General features: G+C 44.5%; 1 protein-coding gene and 1 long non-coding RNA gene across 13 annotated transcripts in view; one reads left to right on the plus strand and one right to left on the minus strand.

The window, feature by feature from the left end:
- PLA2G4E (phospholipase A2 group IVE) overlaps window positions 1–23,030 on the minus strand; it is a 62,070-nt gene extending 39,040 nt beyond the window's left edge. For 3 of the 12 annotated variants that reach the window (XM_032343411.1, XM_032343406.1, XM_032343402.1), the window contains exon 1: window positions 22,899–23,030. Coding sequence is in view for 3 of the 12 variants with exons in the window: in XM_032343406.1 (XP_032199297.1) it covers window positions 22,899–22,919 (21 nt within the window). In the remaining 9 variants the exon portion in view is untranslated. Of the gene's footprint in view, window positions 1–450; window positions 480–10,207; window positions 10,369–10,764; window positions 10,940–22,898 lie in introns of those variants that run through there. The other 9 variants (XM_032343400.1, XM_032343401.1, XM_032343413.1 and 6 more) reach the window with 6 other exon arrangements.
- On the plus strand, window positions 20,021–25,312 carry LOC116590949. Its single transcript, XR_004285791.1, has 5 exons — window positions 20,021–20,447; window positions 21,172–21,243; window positions 23,016–24,138; window positions 24,226–24,336; window positions 25,096–25,312. It is a non-coding gene; the product is annotated as an uncharacterized LOC116590949 (long non-coding RNA).
- The last annotated feature ends 440 nt before the right edge of the window (window positions 25,313–25,752 follow it).

Raw genomic sequence — 25,752 nt, forward strand, 5'->3', positions numbered from 1 at the left:
GCACTTTCCTTAAGTCAAGTAAAGCCCCCCAAACAGCCCTATGCATATATATGGAATTTTAGAATATGATAAAGGAAGTCTTTCAAATAGGGAAGGGATGGGCCATTCATTATTGGAAAAACTAGCTTGCCACTGGAATAAAATACTTCGATCCCAACTTCATAATTACACAGAAACAAATTCTAGACAGATTAAATATCTAACCATTAAAATAAAACTACAGAAGACTTAAAATAAGATATTGGAGAATATTAATATAATACTGGGATGGAGAGAATCTTCCTAAATCAGGTACAAAACCTAGAAGCCAATAAGGATATATTACCAGATTTGAATATAGAGAAACATAAAATTTCGGGAAAGCAAAAGGATGCTACAAGGACACTGTTATCTGCAAAATATATCCCAAATTTCTTCCTCTTGATAAATATCCATGGGTAACAAACTCACCCTTAAAAAAACACTGGTGGGGCGCCTGGGTGGCTCAGTGGGTTAAAGCCTCTGCCTTTGGCTCAGATCATGATTTCAGGGTCCTGGGATCGAGCCCCGCATTTGCATTCATTCGGGCTTCCTACTCAGCAGGGAGCCTGCTTCCTACCCCCCTCTCTGCCTGCTTCTCTGCCTCCTTCTGATCTCTCTCTGTCAAATAAATAAACAAAAATCTAAAAAAAAAAAAAAAATACTGGTAAAGAGGAGAGTCTTGCCCTACCAGATTCTGAGTAAACTACAAAGGCACACTTAGACAAGCAGTATGTTGCTGGTGTAAGAACCAGACCAATGGGATGAAATAGAGGGCTAGGAGACACACCCTGTTAAGGGAAATTAATCAATGATAAAGTTGGCACAAGTCAATAGGGAAAGAACAGCTGTTTAACAGATGACGTGGACATGAGTGGCTCACTAAATAGAACAAATTAAACAGCATCCCCACTTACTTCTATACTAAATAAAAGGGCTGTAAATGGGATCAACATCTGACACGGAAAACGACAAAGTTCATAGAAGACAATGTAGGAGAATCTTACCCGTGATCTGGGGATGAGGAGGATTTCTTAAACAGCACATTGAAACCATGAACCATAGGGCAAAAACATTTTTTTAAATTTTTTAAATTTTTTTAAGTTTTTTTTTGTTTTTCAATATTTTATTTATTTGTCAGAGAGAGAGAGGGAGAGAGAGCGAGCACAGGCAGACAGAATGGCAGGCAGAGACAGAGGGAGAAGCAGGCTCCCTGCTGAGCAAGGAGCCCGATGTGGGACTCCATCCCAGGACGCTGGGATCATGACCTGAGCCGAAGGCAGCTGCCCAACCAACTGAGCCACCCAACCAACCGAGCCACCCAGGTGTCCCAGCAAAAACATTTCTAAATGTCGTTACATAAGGGTTAAGGATTTCGGTAACTAAGATCACACACAAAAAAGTTGATAGATGGAAGAGAGAATGACAAAAGATATTTATAATGCATCTGCAAATCACCAAAGCATTGACAATCTGGCATACACAAAGAATTTTCATGTAGTCCACAAGTAAAAAGATGGCTGCACCAGCGCAAAAACGGACCAGAGATTGGAACCCGCAGTTTATATTGGAGGGAAACCCAAAAAACTAATAGGCATTTGAGGAGATGCTTAGAATCATCTGCATTCAGGGAAGGGCACATTGAAACACCAATGAGATTTCACTGCAGCTATTCAGTCGGAAAACATGGAGAAGGCTGAGTCGTGGTTGCCTTTCCCGAAGAGAGAATGGGGAAGGATATGTGGGTACAGGGAAATAACCAATCATGGGGGCAAGCATGGGGCTCATGGGACCGAAGAAGATCTGCTCCATGTCTTCGGTCCTCTGCACAAAGAGGAGATTTTTTCCCTTTAGTTTTCCCCAGCTTCACGGCCACCGGTCTAGTGCCAGTCACCAACTCTACTCATCTCAACGACTGAGTTAGCCTGACTGGTCTCCCTGCTTCCACTTTTGCCTTCCTACAAGCCATTCTCTGCTGAAGGCACAAGTGATCTCCTAAAAACATCAGCTACATTCTGTGATGGCCATGAGTAAAACCCTCCCAGCCCCTGGCTGCTCTCACCTCTTGCCATGGCCGTGAAAGGTCCAGGGTAGTCTGGCTGCTCACATCTGTTCTGCTCCCCCTGTCAACAGCTACACTGGCCCTCCATGCCTGGAACATGGCAAGCTCTTTCCTGCATCAGGGGTTCTGTACTTGCTGTTCCCTAGCCTGATACCCTTTTTTTTTTTTTTTAAGATTTTATTTATTTGACAGACAGTATTTATTTATTTATTTAAAGATTTTATTTATTTATTTGGTGTAGAGAGACAGAGAGAGAGAGAGAGAGAGACAGAGATCACAAGTAGTCAGAGAGACAGGCAGAGAGAGAGGGGGAAGCAGGCTCCCCATTGAGCAGAGAGTCGGATGCGGGGCTCGATCCCAGGACCCCGAGATCATGACCTGAGCCGAAGGCAGAGGCTTAACCCACTGAGCCACTCAGACGCCCCAGACAGTATTCATTTATTATTTAAATAAATATATATATTTATATATTATATATAAATATATATTAGAATAATATAGAATAATAGAATAATATAGAATAGAATATAGAATAATAGTAATAATAATATATAATATTATTATATTATAATAACTAATATTATAATATATTATATTATATAAATATAATATAAATAATATAAATATATTAATATTATTAATATATAGATATTAATAATTATATGATAAATTATATTATTAAATATTAAATTATATTATTAAATATCGATTTAATTTAAATTAATTTAAATATTAAATATTATTTTAATTAAATTGATTTAAATATTAAATTATATTATTAAATATTAAATTATATTAGTAAATAAATAAATATTAAAATATAATAGGTCATATATTATATGATATATTAATATAATATATTATTAATATTTATATTAATATAAATTTTATTTATATTAATATAAATTTATTTATTTAATATAAATAATATAAATTTAGTATAATTTATATAATATAAATATAATTTAATAATATAAATTAATATAAATTTATTATTATATAATATATATTTATTATATTATATTTATATATTATATTAATATATCATATAATATATGACCTATTATATTTTAACATTTATTTACTAATATAATTTAATATTTAATAATATGATATATTTATCAATATGATATAATATAATAATATAATATTCAATATTAATATAATATTAAATATTAAATTATATTATATAATATTCAGTATTTAATAATATAATTTAATATTTAATATTTAAATTACTATGAATATTAATATGAACATATATTAATATTAATATTGATAATGTTTATATATAACATTAATATGTTATATATAATATATAACATATTAATAGTGATATAAATATATAATATTAATAATATAGCATGTATAATATTAATATATAATAACATAATAATTAATATTATCATATAGAATAATATAATATATAATATAATATATATAATAAATATATATAAAATATATATTATATATAATTTATTTATTTGACAGACAGACAGTAGGTGGAGAGATGGGCAGAGAGAGAGAGGTGGAAGCAGCCTCCCTGCTGAGCGAGAGCCCGATGCGGGGCTCAGTCCTAGGACCCTGGGATCATGGGTCCTAGGATCATGATCTGAGCCGAAGGCAAAGGCTTTAACCCACTGAGCCACCCAGGTGCCCCCCTAGCCTGATATCCTTGACCCTGACTCTATGTGTTGCTGTTCCTTCTCATTGTCACGGATCTGCTCAAATGTCCTTTTCTCCAGCAACTCTTGCCTGACCACTCTCCAGAACATGTATGCCTCTGGCCCACCGACTTGCTTCTGGGTCACTCTGCTTATTTGATCTGATTTAATGTATCGTGTCTTGGATTATCTTTTTCATTGATTCTTTTTGACTCTTTCTATCAGACTATAACCTTTTATAGGGCAAAGATATTGCTTGTCTTGTTCATCAGCTGGAAACGCCGAACCCCACTAGTAGAGGAAATGTTTTGAATGTTAGGACACATTCACACACCTGGAATATTACACAGATGTCAATACAAATCAAGTGGCTAACATTTACTGAATGTATACAAAGCAACAAAGACTATGATACATATTTCATATTACCTGCGAGATAGATAGTGTTATCTCACTATATTGAAACATGGAGTAGTAAGTAATTAGCTAAGGGTCACCATGGTAAGTGACAGGTTTGAGAAGCAAGTCAGTCTGGCTCTAACAACACACACATCAGGAGATACGTGTTAATATGTTGAGATGTATCAGAATCTCTGGCCTACAAGCTAGACGTGACTCCATTTGATGATGGGAGATACAAAATAAGCATAAACAGGGCAAGAAAGGACCTTCATCCCAGTGTAGGTAATATTCTTAGTGCAGTCAATAGATCTGGCTCACAAGTATTTTCCATTCTTCCTCTTTTGGTTTTCTTTCAAATATTATTTATTTATTTGACAGAGAGAGAGAGCACAAGCAGGGGGAGTAGCAGGCAGAGGGAGAGGGAGAAGCAGGCTCCCTTTTGATCAGGTAGCCCGATGCGGGACTCAATCCCAGGATCCCAGGGATCATGACCTGAGCCAAAGGCAGGCATCTAACTGTGCCACCCAGGCATCCCCTGTCCTTCCTCTTTACAACACGATGTGTAAGGCCCAGCTGAGCACTTTGCATTCTCAAAGCGCCTGTGTCCACAGCTCAGCATTTCTCCATCCTGTGAAGTTCCTGCTCCTAACAGTTGTGGTCTCTGGTTGCAACTAGAAGATAGGTTTTATTTTCCGGCTCCTGGCTCTCTCTCTCATACAGAGAGACTGCCTGGAGCCTTTTGTACACTGCCATTTACTCTTTGTCACCAGTTCCTTCTGTGAGGATGACATTGCCATTGTCTCAAACCTGACTGAATATGACAGAGTTGGTCTAGACGTCAAAGTTTCATAGACCTGGATTTGAACACAACTTCTGCTATCTATTAGCAGCATGAACTTAGGTGAATTTATCCCTATATACTTGAGTTTCCGTGAAATGGAAAGCATAATGATTTCTACCTCATGGGGCCGTTATGGAGACTGAAGGAAATAAAGTGGTTAGCACACGGCAGACGGTTGGTTAGTCAGTGATGCTTTCACCACAGAGGTGTGAGGCACAGTAATACCAGAGACACCAAGACATCATCCCTGCCCAAGGAGCTCCTTTCTATTTGGGTGAGTCGGAAAGGTCACACAAGTGGTCTTAGGATGCTCCTGTCAGGTATGAGGAGAGGCGTGAAAATATGCCACTCAGAAAGCATGGCCGCCCAGGGCGGGGAAGGTTGGAAGAGGTTGCCTGGCACAGGAAGACCTCGCACTTGCCTCAGAAGGAAGGGTAGGGACCTGATGAATAAAGCAGGAAGGGACATCTGTGTCAGGCAAGCCAGCATGAGGAAAGGTATGAAGGCTCAGAAAAGAGACAAAAGAAAGTCTTGGATATCAATTATAAGAATCATGGTCTTTTGTTGGCAGTGTAAAATTCAGGGAAAGTTTCTGAGTGGAGAATGTTTGAGAAAGATAGCCGTTCCTCCCCCATCCCCGTGGAACAGCGACCAGCAGCACTGTGTGGTCTTTAGTGCTAGAAGGCAGGCTGGCCTCCTTTATCAGCCCAGTGTGACCCCAGAGGCAAGCCATTGTCTATGAGAGGCCCCAGCCTCCTCGGATTCTCTAGCTGCCACGGGGAAGGATAAAGATCTGCTTATCTGTGGAGAAGGGGGTGGACTCTAGAGCAGGCCTGAAAGCTGCAGGGGAAGATGGTGGTGGTGGTGGTAGGGCTTGGGGGACAGTGGGGAAGGGTGTTGCAAATTCTATTCATTTCTTCATTTTGCCTTCAGTCAACCCTGCCAGGCCAAAGCATAGTCCAGTCTGTCTGTGGTTAGGTAGAAGTTAAGTCTACATAGGCATGATACTGCCTTTCCCTATGGCTGCTTTACAGGGGTGGGAGGGCCTGGATAGAGACAGAGGCCACGTCGGGCAAAAGTCAACTGGCCACAGAGCCCAGGTGGGATCAGGTACCTCCAACAGATGACATTACATTGGAAGAGAACATTTGCTCCTCACAAGGCTCTGATTCTGGAGAAAGGGATCCTGAACAGACACTGCTTGCAAGTGAGGGACTCTCTGGGAATTATCCTCTCCCGAGGATCAAAGATTTACCAAGGGGTTTAAAAAAAAAAAAAAAAAGATGATCAAAACCATAATGAAATATCACCTCATACCTATCAGTTGGGCTGTTGCCAAAAAGACAGGAGATAACAAGTGTTGGCAAGGATGTGGAAAGAAGGGAACCCTCATACATTGCTGGTGGGAATGTAAACTGCTGCAGCCACTGGGGAAAACAGGGAGGAGGTTCCTCAAACACTTAAAATTAAAATTACCATATGATCCAGTAATACCACTACTGAGTATTTATCTAAAGAAAATGAAAAGACTAGTCAGAAGGAATACATACACCCCTGTGTTCAGGGCAGTGTTATTGACAATAGTCAAGATATGGAATCAACCTCAGGGTCTATCCATAGATGAATGGATAAAGAGGTGCCATATATCTTCCCTCACCCTTCCCTTTGCCCTTCCCATCCCACAGGCCTCTCCTGCTAGGCCTGAGGGAACCTACAGGACAGATGTGGGGGGAGCTCCTGGCTTCTCCCACAGAAGGGTGACAGCAGACCCTCACTTCTTGGTCTAAAGCCGGCTGACCAAGCATCCCCCAAACTCTTTTTTTTTTTAAATTTTTAATTATTTATTTATTTATTTGACAGAGAGATTACAAGTAGACAGAGAGGCAGGCAGAGAGAGAGGGGGAAGCAGGCTCCCTGCTGAGCAGAGAGCCTGATGGAGGGCTCGATCCCAGGACCCTGGGATCATGACCTGAGCCAAAAGCAGAGGCTTAACCCACTGAGCCACCCAGGTACCCCCCCCCCAAACTCTTCTAAGTCTCTTGAAATCAGCTTCTCAGTTGGGGAAACTGGGGGGACCCCCAAACCCCACAGGAAGAGGATCTGGTGGGGAGTCTTCTAGCAAGCTCAGCCCTGGGGTAATGTGTCAGGGTGGAGTTTGTACTGGTGCCATTAAGAACTGTATCCAGTCTATCCCGTTCACTGGTTCTCTTTTTTCTTTTTTAAAGGATTTTATTTACCTATTTCAGAGGCAAAGGGAGAGAGAGAATCTCAAGCAGACTCCCTGCTGAACACAGAGCCTGATGGAGGGCTCGATCTCACGACTCTGAGAGCATAACCTGAGCTGAAATCAAGAGTCAGACGCTCAGCCGACTGAGACACCCAGGCGCCCTTGGCTAGAGCCTGAATTTGGCTCTAACCAAGTTCTAGCAGAGGAATATAATCCCCCCACTGGTTCCTTCTGGATCAAGCCCCTGAGCCAAGGGTCTGCAGCCCCTTCCTGAGAATGCTCCCTACCACATCTCAGAGCAGAGGAGAGGAAGACCACACAGTACTGGCCTATGAGGGTCTCTAAGCAGAAGATGCCTTCATACCAAATTTAACAAGGCCCAGCAGAGTTGAAGCATGCCTTGGCTCCTTGTCGATTTCAAGGTCAGTGTCCATTCGTGTTCAGGAAAGCCCTGTGTGTGCTGGGCAGAGCCCTGGGGCTGAAAGCCAAGAGCTATGGCCTGTAGGTCCAGTCCTGCAGGATTATATGAAACAAATGGCTTCCTCTCTCTGGACCTCACTTTCATCTTCTGTACAATGGGTGGCTGGACAGGGTGAGTCCTGCATCTCAGCAAGGGAACCTTCATCTCAGGTGAGTCTGGGATGCAGCCATGGCAAGACCACAGAACTGGGAAGCCTCGGAGTCCTTGGCTGCTGCTAACTTCAGGGGTCTGTCCTGCCCTGCGGCCCACTGAGGCCTCATTGTGCTTGGGCCTCAGCACAGAATCAGAATGAGGGACTCTTAGGGTCATTCTGAAAAAAATAGGACAGTCACCACACTGTGAAAATGGTGAGTTTGATGCCAGAAAGGAGGAACAGCCAAGGATACGGTCAGGGAAGAGCTAAAAGTGACTAAAAATAGGTTGACATTTGGTGAGGGGGATGGGAGGCCTGATGAGGAGGGCACTGGGGGTGAGTGAAACAGCCTTGGGGCTGTTCTCAGCAGGATCCAGGGCTGGTGGCTCCTCCTTCTCCCAGCTGTATGTGTGTGTGTGGGGGGGGGGGGTCGCGGGGAGGGGTGTGCACTTGCGGGGCATACACATGTGCTCTTTCTTGTTGGGGGGGGGGTGACCCTGAACCCTTGCTGGAGAACAAACTCCTGTTGCCCTGAACTGGATCAGCCCCTGGGGGTCCTAGAACACGACCCTAAAGTCCCATTTCCAGCCATCCCCATGAGCCTCAGCCCTCTTGCTCTGCCAGACTCAGGGTTTGTGTGAGCCTTGTGGCTCCTTCAGGCAAAATATCCTGAGGATTTTTTTAGTGCTGTTTGGTTGATGTTGATGTCATGACCAGAATTTGAGTTAAAGGATTTGCTCTGAGGATGTGGTGAGTGGCACTGGTGACAGACACAGAATTGCATGTATTCAAGGCTTCTGGGAGGCCCTCTCCCACCTGGTGGCTTGCCCTCCTCTGCCCCACCCCCACCCTGCCCCACCCCCTTACAAGTGCTGGCGGGTTGGTGGCAGGTGGGCTTCAGGACCCTGGGCCTGGAGAGCAGAGGGGTGCTGCTGGGAAGATGTATGGGGCCAAAGGGCATTCTTGGCGGTGGGGTGGGTGGGGCGGGCCTTGGGGCTGACTCTGGAGTTGGGGCGCTAGAATCTAGGCTGTGCCTGGACAAGCCTGAAGATGGGGGTGTTCCAAGCAGAGCAGGCAGAAGGGGCCCTTGCATCTGTGAGGAGCAGAGAAGGGTGGGAGCCCTCTCCCTGCCTGCCCCAAGCCTTCCAGGAGAGCCACCTCCTGCTGCTAGCTGGGTCTTTCAGCTCTGTCCAGAGCAGGCCCTGCATCCCAAGTGCGTGGGAGCTGGCAGTCTTGTAGCCATCTCCTGCCAAGTGCAGGTGATACCTCCCTCCTCCCTCTGTGTACATGCCTTTCTAGGCGTGTGGTGGGAGGGAGTAGGGGGTGCCAGTCCTCTTTCTGGTGATGCACTGAGATGCCTAAATTATAACCATTACCGCTAATTCTGTTTCTGTACCTTCGCTTGCTAACCCATGAGGAGATGGAAAAATACCAGCAGACTTTCTATAGGCACTCTGTAACCACACAACCCCCGCCCAGAATTGAACCTAGCAGAGTGGCCGCTCCCGGACCCCCACCTGGCTCTGAGCCGAGAGATAATAGTCTTCTGGCGGCAGAGAAACCCCCACCCAGAATAGGATGTGACAGAATGATTGCTCCCCCACCCAGCTCTGGGTGCAAGAGATAATAACCATCTGGCACCCCGTGGCTTGACAGGGAGACCCTGGCCAATCCTGAGGTGACACATACCCTAGCGGTGCCAACCAAGCAGTATAAAGAATGACAGCCTTTTGACCTAACCAATAATCTGTTCCCAGCCTTTTCCCGCTCTGTAGCGTGCCAGTCATATTATAGAGTTCCTTTTTGATTTTCCCACGGTATGTGGCGATTTGTTACAAGATACTATGATGTATGCTAAGTCCCTGCCTCCCCAAAAATAGTGTATAACAAGTGTTGTGATCCTGAGCTCGGGACCTCTTGGCGTCACCGGCAACGAGTGTGTGGAGGTCCGGGTTCGAACTCGTAATAAACGACCCTTGCTGTTTGGCTTTGACTCTGGACTCTGGTGGTCGTCTTTGGGGGTTTCAGAATTTGGGCATAACAGCACATCCTTGGAGAGAAGGACTCTGGGTTCCAGGAGTGCAGACCAGGCCCCTGTTGTACGTGGCTTGGAGCCCTGAGCTCCCGTCTGCTGCAAACAATAGCTAAAGGCTCATTTAGGGTGGCCAGATGACCCGGTTGGCCAAGGCATGAGGGGTTTCCTGGGACAAGGGACGTTCAGTGCTAAAACCAGAATGCTGGGCAAACTAGGATGATTGGTTACATTATTTCTAACTTTTCTTGGAAAGAAATTATTTTTCAAGATTTTTTTCACTTGAGAAAGAGAGAGCAGGGGGGGACACAGGGAGAGGGAGGGAGAAACCTCAGCAGATTCCTCACTGAGCTCTGAGCCTGACGAGTGGCTTACTGTGGGGCTGGATCCCACTATCATGAGATCATGACCTGAGCTGAAACCAGGATCCCTGAAGATCAACGACGGCACCACTGAGGGGCCCCTGGAAAGTATTTTTTAAAGCAGAGACAAACTTGGCATGCCAGACCTGCAATTTGTAATTATTCATATTTATAAGTATTTATAATTACTCTTAAGTTTTATAGTTATTTGAGATTAAATAATTTGATTGTATGTTGGCTTTATTTTGCAGTATATAAGCAAAATCTATATGGAAAAATTTCATATATTCAATATATTCAAGCCAGTTCTGAGGTTAAGAGATGATTGAGTCTGTGTGTGAGATCCTGGTATATGGACATAATGACCCCCCAAATCCCTTTCCCCTTCTTCTGATAAAAGCACTTTTGGGGCTATCCATTAGGGAGATGGAGGGGAGGCCTATCCAGGGTTATATCCTCTTCTGACTCCTGCACTGAGTCCCTTGTGCCTTTAGATTAGGGAAACAATATCTCCTCCAGGACACATCTAAGGTGGGAGGTACCTGTCTATGCTTTTATCTTCAGGGGTGTCTTTCAGGGATACTGGGGCAAGAGCTCTTCCAAGTTCTTTCCTCTGCTCCCATCCCTCCCCTTGTTTCAAGGATCTGGTGAAGTCTCTTGTTGGTCCTTGAGTCTGGAAGTCAACCCTCTCATCCATCTACCTCCCACTCACATACCTTTTGCCTTTGTGACATCACTGCATAGGGAAAGCCTTTCCTAGTCATAGGAGGACCAACCACTGCCTTTCTTATTCCATTTCAACATCAGGTAACTAGGTAAATTAGGATAAAGAGAGAGCATTGGTTACTGTCCCTGCCTAGAGCAGGAGTAGAGGAGGCTCGCTCTGTCTTCGGGCTGGGAGTGGAAAGAGGCAGCCATCCCTTCCCAGTGAGTAAGGCTGAGTGGACGGAAGGGAAAGGCAGGCAGGATGGGGCAGGCCCAGAGATCAGGCATAGGAAGAAGCAGATGGCAGAAAGACCACAGGAAATGGAAATCATATCTTAAGAATTCACAAATGAGCTCAATACTTGACCTTCAGGATGACCTTTTAATCCCAAACCATCCAGCTGGGAGAAGATGGGAGGAAGGAGGGAGAAACTGCTTTCCTGCCCACATAAATGAGCCTCTCAGCAAAGCACATCTTCCCTGGCTTAGCTTCTAATTTGAATTTCTCCTTTAAAAAAAGTATGAGCAATTTTATGACATACGAAATGTATAGAGAATAATAAAGTTAATATCCATAAATCCACCACTCAGAGTGAAAAATAGAACAGTGGTAACAGAGTTAAGTCCCCTTGTGTGCCCCTTGAATGGTCATTTCCCCTCTCTCCTGGGCATAACCACAATCCTGGATTTCTAGCCATCATTCCGAGGCATTTTTTCCTTCTTTTTCTAAATATGTCTGTGTTTCTGAGCTCCATTTTGTATCACATTACATGTTTTAAACTTTATATAAGCAATATCACATAATGAATATGTATTCTATAGCAAACTTGGTTACTAGATATTATGTTTATAGAATTTGCTTATGTTGCTAAGTATAGATCTGTCTCATTCGTTTTCATAGCTGTAAAGCAGACCACAATTTATCTACATATTTTTGTGTGATGGCCATTTAAGTTGTGTCTAAGTTTTTATAATTACTATATTTCATCAATTCTAAGGCTTACATTTTTTCACATTTAAAAATCTCTGAATTAAGAGATACTTATTAAAACCAATGATGTGTTATACTTTAATGGGCAATGTTTTCCCTTAGTGAATGATGCACCTTAGATTCAATAAAGTACATAGTAGCACTAACCCTACTGTGAATTTTCCCATAGGTGTTGTGTTTCTTTAGTGTATATATTCGCCTGGAAGTAGAAATTGCTGGGTTATAATGTACATTACTACCAATTTTACTAGATATTGCCAGTTGTTCCCCAAAATATTTTTACCAATTTATACTCCCATCACCATTGAAGAGGGCTCCCATTGAGGTATACCCAGGAGTACTGGCTGACTTTCTGAGTTTTGCTAATCCAATGGTATGAAATGGTATCTCATTGTGGTTTAATGTGTATATCCCTGATTATACAGTAATCGTGAGGATCTTTTCAAGATCGTTTACTTCCTCCCACCTATATTCTTGGGACTCAGTATACCTGTCTCAGTCCTCCTTTATCATAGTAAAACCAACGGCCAGCAATATTTAACAGTATACAGTAGGAATTGTCAGAAGTTATAAAACTATGCATGCCCAAGTAATTCTACTCTTGGAAACTCAAACTGAGAGAAAAAAATTTTTTTTTAATTTAAAAATTAAAAAATAAGCAAAAATCTTAAATATTCCTATAAAAATCATAACCACCAGAGACAATGAGATCACATACACAATAGCAATAAAAATATAGTAGGTAGGGGCGCCTGGGTGGCTCAGTGGGTTAAAGCCTCTGCCTTCGGCTCAGGTCATGATCTCAGGGTCCTGAGATCAAGCCCTGCATTGGGCTTCCTGCTTGGTGGGGAGCCTGCATCTCCCCCACCTTCCCCCCCACCTCTACCTGTCTCTCTGCCTACTTGTGACCTCTGCTGTCAAATAAATAAATAAAAATCTTAAAAAGATATATATAGTAGGTAAACCTGGGGGCAAATAAATAAGAAATTTACCTGTGAAAATGATGGCATTACAGATTAATAGGGGAAAGATGGATTTTTTTATATTATGTTGGGAAAAAGTGCTTTTTAAAAAAGATTTTATTTATTCATCTGACAGAGAGAGACACAGTGAGAGAGGGAACACAAGCAGGGGGAGTGGGAGAGGGAGAAGCAGGCTTCTCGCAGAGCAGGGAGCCTGATGCGGGGCTCTGTTCCAGGCCCTAGGGTCACAACCCGAGCTGAAGGCAGACACCTAACAACTGAAACACCCAGGTGCCCCAGAAAAAAAAAAAAAATTTTTTTTAAAGATTTTATTTATTTGAGAGAGAGAAAGAGAGAGCACGAGAAGAAGGAAGGGGTAGAGGGGGAGAGAGAAGCAGACTTGGGGCAAATACTAGGACCCTGGGATCACAACCTGAGCTGAAGGCAAACGCCTAACCAACAGAGCCACCCAGGCGTGCTAGTATTATGTTGGAAAATTAAGTAGTTTCTGAAAAAAGTAACAACCTTGCCATATGGATAAAGAATAAACTGGATCCATACCTTACTCTTTCCAAAATGAAGTAAAACCCAATTAGTTATTGTTTTATCATCATTATTGAGGAAATGAGATCCAAAACTGCGATGCAATGAAGAAAATAAATTGATAATTCTGACTCTGGACACAATAAACTTCTCTGTGTCAAGACAAACACAGTACTAAAAGGCTCATATGCAAAAATATTCGTCAAATGTAGGACTAAGGGCTAATTTTCGCAGTAAACAAAAAGCTCTTTCAAATAAATACTAACAAGCAAACAATTCAGTAGAAAAATTGACCAAAGATACACACGGGTACTTATGCCTACGTCAGCGTCTCCCCAACTATGGTCAATGCTGGAGTTACCTAGAGATCATTAAACAAGTATTGATGCCCGGCTCCTGGATATTCTGATGTACTTGGTGTGACATGTGACCTGGACCCTGGGATTTTTAAAACTTCCCTGGTGATTCTAACGTTCGACAAAGTCGGGATCATTGGAATGTGCAATAAACCTGTAAGAGATTATCACGAATAACGAGGATGTAAATTGAAACAACAAAGTGATGTCACTTTTCAACTATCAGATTGGCAAGGATAAGAAGCTGATAAGGCTGCACATTGGTCAGGGTGTGGGGGAGACTCTACGAGACTTTGTTGATAAAATGTAAATCAGTGCAAACTTTTTGGAGGGCCATTTGGTAATCTTTATTAATATTTAAAATTTGCATGAACTTATATCCAGTAATTCTATTTCTAGGAATTGATTATACAGAAACTCTTGTACAAAACCTCAGAAATATTCAATGTAGCATTATTCCGGTAACTGCCTTTCATTTTTGTTGTTGGTTGTTAGGTTAACATTCAATGTTGAGCTCATATTGTAAAACTTTTCTACTTATCAGCAAATAGTAGTCGTTTTTCTTTGCCATTAGAAAAAAAAAAGATTTTGAAAAATGGCGACAATTATCATCTCATCATCTAAGCGTGGTCATACCCATCAATTTTTCATGTTGTATTACCTCAAAGCCCAGAAAACATGTCATTAATATCCAAATTACAATTCGCCAAGTTAAACTGAGATTTATTGTAACCTTAGCCAAATCCCAAGATAATAAAAATTTTCATCCAGTATCACAGTTGGGTTAAGTATTAGAGGGTAGAAGTGGTAGGAGTCGTTGGAGGACTAGTCCTATGTATTATCGCATAAATCAGTAAGGGCCTTCATTTTAATGGACCAGCTGATCATAAATGATGTGCTTAAGGCAGTACAAATGCATCAACTCCTCACAATCTTTGCTGAACTTGGCATTCAGCATTTAACGTATGTGTTCCCCAATAGTAAGTTGTAATGTTTTTACAAACCCCTTTGTGTCCATTGTATTTGTTACAGTAATTACAGAGTTAAATATAATGAAACTAATTAAAAAAATCCGCATTATAATGATTCCTCTCTCCTCCTTGCCAAATTGGCAGAGATTTCAGTATTTCCCCAAGATTTCTCTCCAAGCAATTCTGAGAATTTCTGGGCTGTTGTCCGTGTCCATGAGGCGGCTTGTTGTTTAGTTTAACATGTTTTTGTGAGCTTAACAAGGGTTATGGTTTAGAAGTTGTTGACGGACAGAGATAGCAATCATTCCCGTCTTAATATAGCCATGGCTTTTGGGTCGAAGGTGTTGCTGAGGACAACTGGGTTACGCTCTCTTTTAGGAATCCTGTAGATTTATGTAGGAGCAGAGAAGCCACCTGGTGAAAAAAGGAGTTTAGGACCCTGACCCTTTCCCACTGGCATTCAAATTACTGACATGTCTATAATGAACTGAAGAGACCTCAAGAGACCAATTGAGGTCAGAGGGCAGGGAAGGACACTGGGAGTCCCAGGAAGGAAACGCCCATAGAGAGGAGAGAAGGTTGGACTGGTGTCTGGAATTCAGTATTGGGGCTTAGCTTATTGGAATCTAAGCCTCGGGAATGATGTTGAAAGTTCTTTTATCAACTTGCTGCCATGGGCGGGATATGGGGACTGATTCTGTGTTTGGGGGGATTGAGAGAACCTTATCATTACCAAGGGCTAGTTGATAACCTGATAACTTTTCTAGGGGATTCTCCTCATTAATTCTGAGCAGGCAAGTCCATTCCTTCGTCTGGGCAAGTCAGCAGAGATACCTCTGTAGAGAAGTCTAGAGTCAGCAAAAAAGTGATACGGGAACCCCCTCACGGACAAGGACAACAGCCTGGGAATTCTCTGAATTGCTTGGAGAGAAATCTTGGGGAAATACTGAAATCTCTGCCAACTCGGCAAAGAGGAGAGAGGAATCATTGTAATTTGGATATTTGTTTTCTGGGCTTTGAGGTAATACAGCATCAAACATTGACGGATATGATCACACTTAGATGGTAAGATGATAATTGTCACCATTTTTTAAAATATATTTTTTCTAATGGCAAAGGAAAACGATTACTATTTGCTGAAAAGTTTTACAATATGAGCTCAATATTGCATGCGTATGTAAATAAAACTGATTTCTAAGTATCTATGTGCCTAGAAAAAAGAACTGAAAAGAACTGTCTGAAGGGTTCAAGAAGTTATCTCTAGATGATGAGATTATTGGGAATGTTTATTTTCTTTATTAAACTTAAAAAATTTTTTCTAGTACCTATCCTGAACATATCTTACATGTTCTTGACAGAAAACCAATTTTTTTTAAAAAGTAGTATTACTGGGGAGCCTGGGCGGCTCTGTCGGTTAAGCGTCTATCTTCAGCTCTGGTCATGATCCCAGGGTGCTGGGATGGAGCCCTGCATTAGGCTCCCTGCTCAGCAGGGAATTTGCCTCTCCTTCTGCTACTCTCTCCCTCCCCCCTCCCCCCAGTCAAATAAATAAATAAAATTTTTTATAAGTAGGATTGCTATACGTTAAATAAAGTCATTGTGTATTAAATAACTTATATGTTACGTAAATAAGGAGACAAGGGAAGGAAAATTACTGGATTTCAAGCTTACTCTGTGCTGTCACCATACTGGATATTTACATATGTTAATTGTAAAAAGTATGCAGGTGTATTCTCTTAGGCCTGTTCTCTGAGAGCAGCAGGAAGCATTGAGTAAGGACAAGGTCAGGGACAGATTTTTCCTCAAGTGCTCAGAGGCCCTCTCCTCCTCCCGCCTAGCAGCTGGCCTATCGTTCACCATCTGGATCCTCCTCTTTCCCCCAGCTGGAACATCCCCAAGGGGACAAAGCAGGGAGCAAACCCAAGGCTCCCTGAAAAGTTGACTGGGATGCAAAGCAGAGCCCAGGACAGCGGGGTCCTGGCACTGCCAAACACGGAAACTAACTCAGGGTATGTAAAGGGCTGTCAAGTACAGAAAAGGGTTAGACTGATGCTGTGTCACACCTGGCGGTGGAAATGGGCCTTTGTGGGTGGATAGGTTTGACCTCAGGGTGAGAAAGAACTTGGTCACAGGGGAGGTATGAAATTTCCATTGCTGGAATTATGCAAGGGGTCCCTGCCTGGGAGCACAGAAGAGAGATGCCAGAGATGGTTCTAGAATCTGGGACATCTGCTTCCCTTTTGACAGTCTATTACTCCCTATCCAGACACACCCTTGATCCTGGGACTATTCACTAACTAACCCCTTCTGCTGCTTGAAGGAGAGGCCTTCGGAAGGTCAGACCAACAACCCTTGTCGCCAAACACGTAAGCAGCTCCTGTGATGGGAATTTCACTGTGCAGGGAGGAGAGGATGGGACAGAGCCAGACTGGCCTGATCAGCGAGATATTATGAGACACTGGGCCTTTGGGCCCCCGTAAGTCAGACTCTGCAGATGGCCATCTGCCCTGTCTTTCTTAGACCCAGCCCTGGAATGCGCCTCCCAGGGCAACTCTGACAGACATCTGGAACCTTTTTTGTCCTGCATGGCTCTCACCTGTCCTCTGACGCACCATCATAACGTGACACATAAGTGGCAGGTACTTATGGGGACTTCCAGTGCAGAGATGGAAGATACCGAAAACAAAACAAAACAAAACAGAGAAATAGCAACCACCACAAACCCAAGAGGCCACCAACAAAACACAACAACAACAAAATTTCACAGACCAGCTGGAGACAACACCCCCACAGACAAATGTAGAGGGAAAAATAAGAGTTTGGGAGTCCATGAGGCCTGAATAAACATCTGGCCTGTGACATTTACTAGCTGGGTAGCACTAGGCGATTACTTTCTCCCTCTGAGACACATGTTTCTAATCTATAAAATGGGATTAATAGTATCTATTTCATAGGATTATTGTAAAGATACACACACACACACACACACACACACACGATGGGCATGCAGAGTCTAGCATAGAATAAATCTTAATATATGGTAGCTATTTCTATTTTTGATGTTTCTGCTATGAGACAAATAAATTGGGAAGGACTAACTAAAGGCAAAGAACCTAAAAGTCAGTTTGAGGAAGAGAAGTGAAGGAAAGCTTTGTTCGCTGATGGCAATGACAGTGAGCACTTGTTCGTGCTAGATGCTACGCTATACTGTAGGTTCTGGGTGTCAAGTCAGATGTGGCACCTGCCCTTGTGGAGTGGTGAAATCCAGTTGCTGGGCAACATACAAATAAATGAAAAGCAATTTATAATAATAAATTCTGACCTGTCTGATCAAGGAAAAGCACAGGGTGCTATTAAAGACCCTAGCAGAGGATACCAGATTTCGCCCAGGGGAGGAGTCAGGGATGAGCTCTTGGAAGCAGCCTTTAAGCTAAATGTAAAGAAAGATCTGAGGTAGCTCCCACATGGACTGCAGGTTCGGCATGTACAAGGTGCCGAGCAGTGGTCGAAGCTGGTGCATTTAGGAGATGAACGTGTGTGTCTGGGTCATCGTAAGTAGGGAGTGACGAAGTGAGAAATGCCTGGGAATGTGGGCAGTTGGCCAAATCACATGAGGTCTTGAAGACTTGGCAAGGATTTGGTATTTTATCCTATGGGATTGGATGCCATGGACAGATGTGAAACGGAGAAGTGATGTGAACAAGGTCACTGGCTGCCGTGAGTGGAATGGAGGAGACAAGGCTGGAGGTAGGAAGGTGAGTTGCAGTGGGTCAGATGGGAAATGATGAATTGGGCCAGGCTGAGAGGCAGAGATGGAAAGAAGAGGTGGGATTTGAGAGGGACTCCGGGACAGACCCTACGCAGGAGGAAGGTGGGTTAGATATGAAGGGTGGGGAAAGGACACGGAGTGGCTTCAGTCACCTGGCGGGGAAAGGTGTAACCGTAGGGGAGGTCCTGAATGGAAGTCCACCAAGTAGCAAAGTGGAGGGCAGGCGGGGGAGAGACTGGGGAACTGAGCCTTGAGCCGGGCCTGGAAGGAAAAGTAGGAGGATGGAAGGGCTTTCCAGGAGAGGAAGCAGCAGAATCCGGAAGAAGTGGGAAGGAGCTTGCCTCATGCCAGGTGGGCAGCACCGCGTGAGGGAAGGAGTGAGGGAGTGAGCAAGCCCTACTGAGCCATAGGGTGTGTGACATGAGTAGGGGAGCAAGGGTGGGGCCTGATTTGTCCAGGTCTCTGCAGCCGCCAGGAGGCATCAGCTTTGATGTCGCAGATAGTGGGCGCTCTTACCAGCAGCCAGCCTGCCAGCGGCCCGTCTCTCAACATCCCAGGTCCGTGCCAGACAAGACATGAGTGAGTGGCACAAAGTTTGTGCTTTTTACTGACAACCCTATCCAATGATAGTATGGGGTGTTTACAGAGCAAGTCTCTGGCTCCTGAGGCCCAGACTTGTATTTTCAACTGCCCATCTGACAGCTATCTCTACTTGGGTATATATCCGGCATCTCAGATTTAAAACGTCCAAGACAGACACCTCCAGTGCCCTCCACCCTGGTCCTATTTCTACCTGGGTGCTCCCCAGCAGACTACGGACACTCACCCCTCCACTTATTAAGGCAAAACTGAGGAGGCATCACTGATGTCTCATTTCACATCCAAGCGACAGTCAGTCCTGTAAGTCCCACCTCCAGAAAAATTCAGAATCTGTCCACATCTACTGTCCACCATGACCACTCCAGTCGAGCCCCATCTGTGTCCTAAACTACAGCAGACATCTTCTCACTTGGCTGGCTGTTTCCCCTCTCGTCTGCCAGGCAGCCCATTCTCCACAGATCAGCCAAAGCGATCTGTGCGAAACACAAAATCAGATAAAGCCACCCCTCCAATGAAAAGCCTCCGGGGGCCCCTCACTGCTTCAGAACAACATGGAAACCACCTCTGTGGCATCCAAGCCAGCATAAGGCTCTGACCTCATCTTCCACCACAGATTTCTTCCTCTCTTTCCCTGCTCTCTTCTCCCCAAACACACTGGTTTTCTGTTTCCAGAACAGATCAACCTTGTACCTGCCTCAGGGCCTTTGCACATACAATTTGCTCTCTCTTTGGAACATTTTCCCATTAGTCTTCTCATGGTTCAGGTCTTGGTTCAAGTGTTACCATCCTACTGATGTTCCTCCCCTGCTGCTCTCCCTCATTATCACCTATTTTGTTCTTTTACCTGTGATACAGAAATAGCTATCTATTTGTTTATTGTCTGTCTCCCCCCATTAGAATATAAGTTGGAAGAGAGCTGCATCTTGCCTGACCTGCTCAGTGCTCTATTTCCCTCTCCTAGAACAACATTAGGAACACAGTGGGAGCTCAATAAATATTTGTTCAACCAATGAATAAATGCTTTGCATGTGGTTCCTGGTCTTCTTGAGATGAGAGATAAGCGACGACCTACAGGAAGAGTTACCCAAGAATGCAATGGAGGAAATGGTGACTCTGAAAACTGATTTGCAGCTTATCTGATAAACTGATTTTTGCTGAAGTATTGCTGGATGACAATATGCTTCCCAGTGATGCTGGCCTCTAAGGGGGCTCTAGAAAGACAAAGACACGGTCCACGTGGTGGTCTTCCCAGGACCAAAACAGAGGGCAGATGAGGAACTGTTTGAAGATTGGAGGTGGTTTCTTGTGGTTCCCTCTAAATTTGTCATGTAAGTGATCAAGGACTTCTCCATCACCAAATGCACATACATCCTCCCCAGTCATATGTGACCCCCCAAGACATACACTCCCTAACATTAACCCCCCCCCTTACAGAGCTGTGTTTCTTCTTATCTTGTTCAGATATTTCAGAAGGACTTAGGAAATGACCGACTGACCAGTTTGAGGAATTCCACCGAAGTTTGCAAAAACAAAGCACCTATAAAAACTCTAGAATTTCACCGTAAATCTTAATAAATTAGAGTAAAGGCCAACCATAGAATAGGATTTATCCACTGAAGTGACAATTGTGAAATTTAAGGACCAACTTAGAAAATATTTATGACTATAATTTTAGGTTTTCCCCTGGTATAAATATTATAAGCACCACTATGTCAAAGTTATCCAAGAAGAAAAAAGATGAAAAGGGACAGTTACTGTATTAAGGGATTGTGATGGATTTTTCCTTTATGTTTCCAAACATTTTCTGAAATGATTATACACACACACACACACACGAAAATATTAAGATTAAATACAATGTCTTTGTGTAGTTGCCTCTTTCTCAACCATGCAGCCTCATTCCTGAATCACGTCAAGCGTGGGGATGACACAGGCATAAATAAGGGAAGAAAGAATCATAAAATCAATAATGGTCAACATTGCTCCAACTTCATACGCTCCAAGCATCTGCTAAGCACACGCTATTTACTCCTCATAATGTTTTCCCCTTAGGTGAAGAAACTCAAGTCTTAAGAGGTTAAGAAGCTGGTCTAAGGTCACAGGGCTGGCAAAGGACAGAGAAAGGTATCAAACCCTAGTGTGACTCCACAGCCCATGCGCTCTGCACCTCACCAGTGAGGACAACACTCTTACAAATACTGAACCATTATGTTTTTTTTTTTTTTTAAAGATTTTATTTATTTATTTGACAGAGAGAGATCACAAGCAGGCAGAGAGGCAGGCAGAGAGAGAGGAGGAAGCAGGCTCCCTGCTGAGCAGAGAGCCCGATGCGGGGCTCGATCCCAGGACCCTGGGATCATGACCTGAGCCGAAGGCAGCGGCTTAACCCACTGAGCCACCCAGGCGCCCCTGAACCATTATGTTTTAAAGGCCGGTTGCCTCTAAGTGTGAGTCAGGAGGTTTCTGATACCAGGGGAGGCAGGGGCTGACCTCTCTGTCAGGGCAAGAGCTGAGTGTGTCTCCTCCCACGGCAGCATATTAAGAGCAGGAGTCACCTATCAGACCACAGAGACTTCTGGAAAGAAGATAGAGTCAGGAAGAGGGAAAGAAAGCCTGCTCACTGAGGAGGGCAGGGGAGGATTATAGGATGGGTGGGAAGGGTGTGGGGCCGGGAGATTGAGGGAAGCCCTGGAATGGACCCTTGGCCACTCTTCACTTGTGACTCTGACAGAAGTCACTGGGCAGGGGTCCTAGTGATTCTGTAGGGCAGTCATCCTGGTCAAGAGGTAGAGTGGTGTCCTTGAGAGGCTTGGTCACCCCCTGCCCCAGTAGCCCTCACTGCCTGTGTTATGGATGCTGGTTAACCACTGCAGTTATGAAATGGGGTCCATGGGGCCAGGCAAGGGGACCTTATGGTCAAGGCCCAGGATCCACCCACCAACCCTGGAGCCAGACAGAAGGTGAGGCAGGGACAGAAGGGTCCATAGGAAGCCAAGGGACCATGACCAGTGCTCCCTGTGAGCAAGGCTCAGGCCCACAGAAGGAAGAGGCTTTCCCCTGCAGAGCTCAGCCTGGCACCATTGATGAGACCGTGGCTGCCAGAAGAACACAGGAACATTGCCTCCTCTCCAGCTGCTGGGTGCCTCCAAGAAGCTCACACACGCAGGCAGACTGGGAGTTGGTGGGCAGATCTGGACCCACTGATGACTACCTAAAGACTCTGTTCGATTTTTTTTAGTCCACTAAATTACCAACGGCATTTACTTATTCAAGGTTTTCTCTTCACTGACCAATGGGGAGGGGGGTTCCTGAGGGAGGCCGATTTAGCACATTCCCCCCCAACATTTACGTCCCCACCCTGCCACTTCTATTGCCCGGTTTGAGTGCCTGCCACGTGCCACACACCACACGACCTCCACACCCCCTCTCCTCAGTATCAGAGCAATAGAAATGCCCTCCAGCCCAGGTCTCCCGTGGACTAGCCGGGGCACCAGAGCCCTCTGAGCCTCAGCCTTCTCAACAAACAGAAATGCTGATCCCTCTGGCCGCAGAGTGTCCGGCACTTAGAATGCCCTCAGTAACAGCTGTCACCGGGTCAAGGAGGCAGGAAAGGACAGGTGAGGAGGGGTGAGGGTGAAGACATTCCTCTGGGCAGGAAAGGAATGAACAAAACCTCAACCTCTTAACTCCACCGTGATGCGGGTGATCTCGTTCAGGGTCAGCAAAGTGGGGGTAAAATTTACGGGGTAGGAGCCCTGTCCCCAGGAATGCAGACATACCTGAGCACCCCAGAGGGCCATGGGAAGCAGAGGTGACGAGGAACTTTCCAGGTCCCGTGGATGCTCTAACTCATTGACCTTTCTTTCTGACCTGCTGTCTTCTTCATTCTCTTATAGGCTCTAGAGGGTCATTCCGGGCGCGTCCCCCTCTCTGGGCCTCAGGACGGGCTGTGTGGAGCTGGGGTTGGTTGTTCACACTGAGGCGTCTGGACATCCTCAGGAAATGTCAAGGGAGTTTTGCGAAAATGTGGAACAATGCCATTGGACTCCTCGGGAAGATAAATGAGCCTGATGAATTATTAAGGAGGTGAAAGATGTCAGGGCTGAGCTGAAGGAATCCCACGTCTCTGTGAATATTCAAACAATCTGGATCTATTTTGGTGGAGAGAATGTTCGTGTGTTGTGTGAAAGGAAAGCAGGGAGCTAGGATGACGCTTTTGGTCAGGGGAGGCCTGCCTTTCTGAGCTGGATGCAGGCTCAGAGATGGCTGCTCCCGGCTCAGCAGCTATTTTTAAACTTGTGAAACCCAGCCTGTCAGTGGGTGGAACAGGGCTGGAGGTGAGGTGACTGAGGCTGTCCTGGCTCCTGAGGGAGGAAAAGCCACTCTCTGGCTCTTAGTTGATACCCCCACATCGCTCCACTGAGCCCCCAAAATAAATACCTGGCATGGTGTTCAGGGCCGATGGAAGGGGCCCCAAGGCCAGAAGAGAATTTAAAAATTCACTCTGTATCTCATCTGAGCTCTTCCGTTGGTTTAATACATGCTGTGTCTGGCAGCTGAGAGAGAATGCATCATAGCTCCGTAACCGCTAACCTAAAGACAAAACCCAAACACTCGGTGCGTCCTGTTGACGAGGGTTTGAAAATGTCCATTCAAAGGTGTGTCTTTTAGTCTCTGAGCATGTGGGCTCTGAGTGACCCGGCGTCGTCTCTAGTTGGGGACACCCCGTGAGCTCCCCTGTTTCTGGTCTCTTGTTCCTGAGGCTGTGGTGTTCCAAGCAGAGACTGTCTGTGACCTAAGCCAACGGCAAATCAGAAACCCAGCAGCGGCTGGACCCACATCTCACGGACCGGAGGCCTGTGAGGAAAGTGTCGTTTCCCCTGTTTGCCTTTTTCTGTATGAAGAGTAAGAGTAGGAGAAAGCTGAAGAGTGGCACCGTCTGGCCTCACCTCTCCCTGCCCCAGATATGCCCCTTGGCGCAAGGATTATTTTAAGCTGAAGGCAACTGAAAAGAAGCAGGTACGAGAAAAGCCCTCTGCCCTCCCCCTCTTTGCCTAAAAGCGGGACAAACGTTTACAGATGTGTCTGTCCTTCCCTGGCCACCAGCAAGGATGGAAGTTAATCAGCGGAGACAACACCTGAACCTCATCACCCCAGAGAAGCACCAGAGGAACTCTCCTGACAGACTTGACTAACTAGCCACCCTAGAAATTCAAGGTCCTTTTCCTTTATCTTGTCACTTCTCTAGAAATGCATTGCTCCGGGTGTCTGGGTGGCTCAGTCCATTAAGCGTCTGCCTTTGGCTCGGGTCATGATCCCAGGGTCCTGGGATCGAGACCTACATTGGGCTCCTTGCTCAGCAGGGAGCCCATTTCTCCCTCTACTTGCAGCTCCCTCTGCTTGTGCTCTTTCTCTCTTAAATGAATAACAAAAAATCTTAAATAAAAATATATTGCTCCTTTGCTAAGGTGCTATATAATCCAAAACACTGAGCACCCCATTAGTTACTCCTGACCAAGTGTCCCCGTGTTCCCTGACCACACACATGTTAATGTACTTCTGTTGGTGCCTTTCTGTCTTTGGTCCCTCTAATTCACAGGACAGCAGGCAGAGAAACTGAGATGGGTAGAGAAAGAGATTTTTTTTGTTCCCTACTGTGCTATTTGGAAAACATAGCGTGAATGACAGTAATAATAATGATAAAAGCAAGCACACACACACATGCATGCACACACACACGCACAGGTTGCTGCACAGAGGAGGCATTTGGAAAGTGACCTGCAGAGTCGCTGGATCTCTTGTCAACATGGCATTCGGCCATTTACTAAGCATGGCCATTTATGAGGGAACTTATTTCTGGAAATCTTTTTAGAAGCCGATGCCAGCAAATGATTGGGGGAAATGTATTTATTTGTAGAGTAAATAGGCAGCGGCCAGATATGACTATAATATTTTACTTTTTACTTTGCCACAAAGAGAAGAAGCTCGAGGTTGGAAGAAAAAGAAGTTCTGTGGATGAAGACATATGGTCTACAAGGAAATTTGAAGCCAAGCTCCCTCGATGTCTAAGAGAAAGCCATCTGTGTGACCCAAAAGAACTTCTGACTACAGAAGAACTTTCAGAATGCTGGGGGAAACCAGGATTAGATCAGGTACTGGCTGGTGATGATTGAACACGAGTCAATTAAATACCTAACTGTACCTACATATTCTCATTTTCTTTTTCTTCTTTCTTTCTTGCTTCCTTTTTTTTTTTTTTTTTGAGAGAGAGAGAGGGTGGGGTGGGAAGAGAGAGAGAGAGAGAATCTTCAGCAGGCTCCACATCTAGCTTGGAGCCCAATGTGAGGCTGGATCTGATGAACCTGAGATCATGATGGGAGCCCAAACCAAGAGTTGGCCCTCAACTGACCAAGCCACCCAGGCGTCCCTTGTTCTCATTTTCTTAATCTTACCCTAAAATTTAGAAATTAAAAAAAAATTTTAACGAAATTTTAAAGATAAAATATAGTTATCAGAAGGGGGGTAATTTAAAACTTTTTTTGGTCAGTGTTTTTCAGGCTTAGTGAAGGCAAAGGAGGGCCCAGGCACGGCGATTCAGAGCCCTCTGCCCTGCGCAGTGCATCCTGGAGGGTA

The sequence above is a fragment of the Mustela erminea genome, chromosome 5, assembly GCF_009829155.1.
Source record: "Mustela erminea isolate mMusErm1 chromosome 5, mMusErm1.Pri, whole genome shotgun sequence".
In the NCBI taxonomy this organism is placed as follows: domain Eukaryota; kingdom Metazoa; phylum Chordata; class Mammalia; order Carnivora; family Mustelidae; genus Mustela; species Mustela erminea.